Raw genomic sequence first — 3,736 nt, 5'->3', positions numbered from 1 at the left:
AAATAATTTGAATTTAAAAAGTTAAAAAAAATATAAATATTAAAAATAAATATAATATTTTTATTAAGATAATCATAGATTATAAAGTCAAATTATAATATAATTAAATAAAAATAATAATATTTATATCGCTAAACTATTATTTATCTATAAAGATATATTTTTATAACTAATCAAAGATATTAATATATTTAATATATTTTAAAATGAGTTAATATATTATATTTTTAATAATAATTTAAACAATGCATATCATACCATCTAGATATTGAGATATTATTCGGTAGATCTTTTTGTCTAGTCTTACTCGACTACAACGCAGTAGAGACATGGTACACGGTCCAAAAGAATGTTAGCGATTCATGACAGACTTATCTCGATGGGCGTGTGAGCATACATGGAATGGCATCCAGCCATATCGAACGAGCAAGCAGCTACTCCCTCCACTGTATCTCGATGAAGACCCTCCATCATGGTGGGAGGGTTCTCTTCCATAGGAAATGCCATCGATCTGCGATACAAGCCACTCACAGAAATCGCATTATCAACAAGCAGAGTGTCTCCGGTCTCAACATCCTTGGTAGCAAACTAACCTCGACCATGGATAGGCGATTTTTTTATAATCACTGGACCAATATAACTACCCACCTCTTGCATATTTTGCGCTCTGAAACCGTTGAGAAATAGGTGGAGAGATCAAACTTACCTTGCTTGTTTTCTTCATTCAGCTTCTTCGATTTGTCCATGTGCAACTTTATTTCATTGGCATCTAGGGACTGCTCTAGGGCCAGTCGAAAGCACGAACATGCTAAGTTGTACTCTCTGAGTCCTGGCAAATCCCTGCCATTGCGAAAGAGGGATTCGGCGTGAGTGGAATTAAGTTCCAGGGCTTTCTCGCAGTCTTCTACGGCTTCCCCGTACTCCTCCAGCTTTAACCATGCCTCTGCCCTGTTAGAGTGGCAATTCACAAGTTCGTCCATGGCGTCCTCGCTACAGAGTTCCTCTTTATTCTTAAGAGCAACGTCTATACATTCGGTATAACATGCGATTGCTCCTTTCCAGTCGCCCTGTTTTAAAAATCAGTTGCCTTTTGACCGCAAATCAGTTAAATCTGCAACTGGGCTCTTTGCCTCTCCATGAAGTTCTGTAGAAAGCTCAAGCCCTTGTAACCTTTTCTGTATTTCTCCTGAACCGTTGTCCATACTCACGTTGTTTTGCTCACCGCTGAAGGGAAATTACCGAGGGGTATCAAAAGACTCTAACATTATCCTATCATACTCCCACTCTTTTCTCCAAAATCCCTTTCTCCTCTTTTCACTTTCGCCCTATCTTCACCCTCTCTCACTCTTTCCCTTGTCTCCCTACCGCTTTAAATTCTCGCTCAACCGATTGTACCATCTATCTTGGCATAGAGAAGAGGGACGAAACTAGTTTGAGGGAGATATATAGGGAGAGAGGAATAACGGAGGAAGAAAACCGTAGATGGAAGGGAGGGAGAACACGAGATAGAAAAGAATAAAGAGAGATATATATTGTAACATTAATATAGAGTTGCGATGTTAGAGAGAGATGTGGAAATAGAGAGGTGATGTTACAGAAGAGGAGCAGAGGAGTAAGGGGAAGGGGGAAGGGGATAACTCTACAATATACACAATAGAACCAACGGTTTTTTTGTAAAATAGCACTAACAATCTGCTTTAATTTGAGGTAAAATCAAATGATATGCAACTAAACACCCCCCTCTCTCTCACTCACTATATATATATATATATATATATATTTCTTTTCCTTTCCTTTCATGTATTTATTTATCTCCCTCTCTTCCATGCAAGTTGTACCTTCTCCTATTCACAAATATCTTAAGTTTGGATTGGATATTTTTAATCCCATTCAACCCATCATAACTAAGCAATCTAATTTTTTTTTAATGAGCTAAAATGTTTCATAGTTCATTAATGCATTAGGTTATTTGTATTAACCTTGAAATTATCCTATTTCGCTATTTTGTAGAGGGTCAAAGTGGTAGATTGTGGAAGTGTGAAGCTTTTCTCTATTTCACTAGGTTCCCTTTTTGCCCCTAGCAAAATGGTGAAACTTGTTAGGTTGTTCCGTGTGGTAGGGTTAACATTGCATATTATCTAATCTCACAATTTCTTTTGTTGGTTGTGTAACTACCTCTAATCAGTAGAAGAAATTGTGAGATGGGATACCGTGCAATTTTAACTCTGCCACATGCATCAACTTAATGAGTTCCACCATTTTGTTAAGGGAAAAAATAGAAACTCAACAAAATAGTGAAAGCTTTTTCCATTTCCTAAGATACCATTTTGACACTCTCAAAATAGTGAGATGGGATAACATGAAGGTTACCAAAGATAACCTAACACATTAGTCCACTATGAGAGCCCATTGAAGTTTTATGAGATCATAATGAGGATAACATGATGGTTGACTGCAAAAACCCTAACGTGTTAACATATATATCCAATAATTATCCTAGACTTTGTAGGAGGTTTTTTTTTTTCCAATGTATGATAGAATTTGTGATGTAATATTGATATAATAATGCATCTCATTTTGTGAGATGTAATTATCAAGTTAAATATATAATTTTTTTGTCTAATTATCCCCGCCATTTAGCCCATCACATATAGTTGTCATATACCCTAAAAGGGATAACATGAAGGTTAGGTGTAGACAACTTGACATGTCAACTCACTATGACATATTTAAGACCATTAATAAATTCTTAGATTAGTTATCTATGTTGTGCTAAATGGGGGGCCAAAAAAGATAATGAATACTTTTTCCCTTGTCACTCAATCTTTAAGATTGATAATCTTTGTAAATTTATCTTTCAAAGTTACATTTTTGGTGTAGCGACCTCCAATTAGTAGAAGAAACCATAGGATGGGATAAACATAATGTTAACCCTAGCACATTGAATATCCTAAGTAGTTTCTCCATTTTAGCAAGGACAAAAAGTGAAACTCGCAAAATATCAAAACATCTCACCATTTTGCAGGTTGCCAAAGTGGCCTCCTATGAAATAGTGAAATGGGGATAACACAAAGGTTTGCCACAAAAAAATTGGTGTTAACCCACTATAACAGATCTCAACCCATTAAAAAATCCTCAAAATCTAACTTAAACATTATGTACTTTGAAACTTTACGTACCAAAAAAAAAAGTAAATTAAAAACTAGTTAATGATATAATTATTTGTATTTACCTTATTAACTAGTGAAATTATAATAAGAAATATAATTGAATTAATTTGGTTTTTGATTAAGGTTGAGTGGACTTGGATGGTATCTACTTATTGTATAGATTTGACCCCTCCATATTTTATGGACTTCACACTAGTATGAAAGAAATGTAAAATTAAAAAATCTTCTCCATTTCTCAAACATGCCTTTTATCCTTGAAACAAAATCTAAAATTCGGAAAACATGACATATTTTCCCATTTGAAAAGATATCATGATGTGTCAATTGGTCATATTGTGTAGTTCAATCTAATAGTATGACCTAGAGAGGAGGTCGATAGATAGAGAGTAGATATGGGGGTAAAGACAAAGGGGAGATAGAATTATTAGAGTATATTTTATCATAGGATTAGCTATAGAATTATAGTTTAATGTACTTATTATGATTCATGATTTGATGCAAGGAAATTTTTTCCATTTTTTACATTATATGAGTGTATCTTATACATTAGTAGAACAATTAGCCAC

The 3,736-nt window shown here is 34.5% G+C and overlaps 1 protein-coding gene across 1 annotated transcript; it reads right to left on the bottom strand.

Annotated features, from left to right (window-relative positions):
* Positions 1–360: 360 nt before the first annotated feature.
* On the bottom strand, positions 361–1,202 carry LOC149536601 (uncharacterized). Its single transcript, XM_089806319.1, has 3 exons — positions 1,131–1,202; positions 649–1,067; positions 361–511 (listed from the first exon to the last, which is right to left on the bottom strand). The coding sequence occupies exons 1-3, from the start codon at positions 1,200–1,202 to the stop codon at positions 361–363; spliced, it is 642 nt and encodes a 213-aa protein (XP_089662445.1).
* Positions 1,203–3,736: the final 2,534 nt, after the last annotated feature.

Source organism: Cupressus sempervirens, chromosome 10 (genome assembly GCF_028749045.1).
Source record: "Cupressus sempervirens isolate cs-2001-9-10 chromosome 10, ASM2874904v1, whole genome shotgun sequence".
Lineage (NCBI taxonomy): Eukaryota > Viridiplantae > Streptophyta > Pinopsida > Cupressales > Cupressaceae > Cupressus > Cupressus sempervirens.
This window is presented reverse-complemented; position numbering and strand designations above follow the sequence as displayed.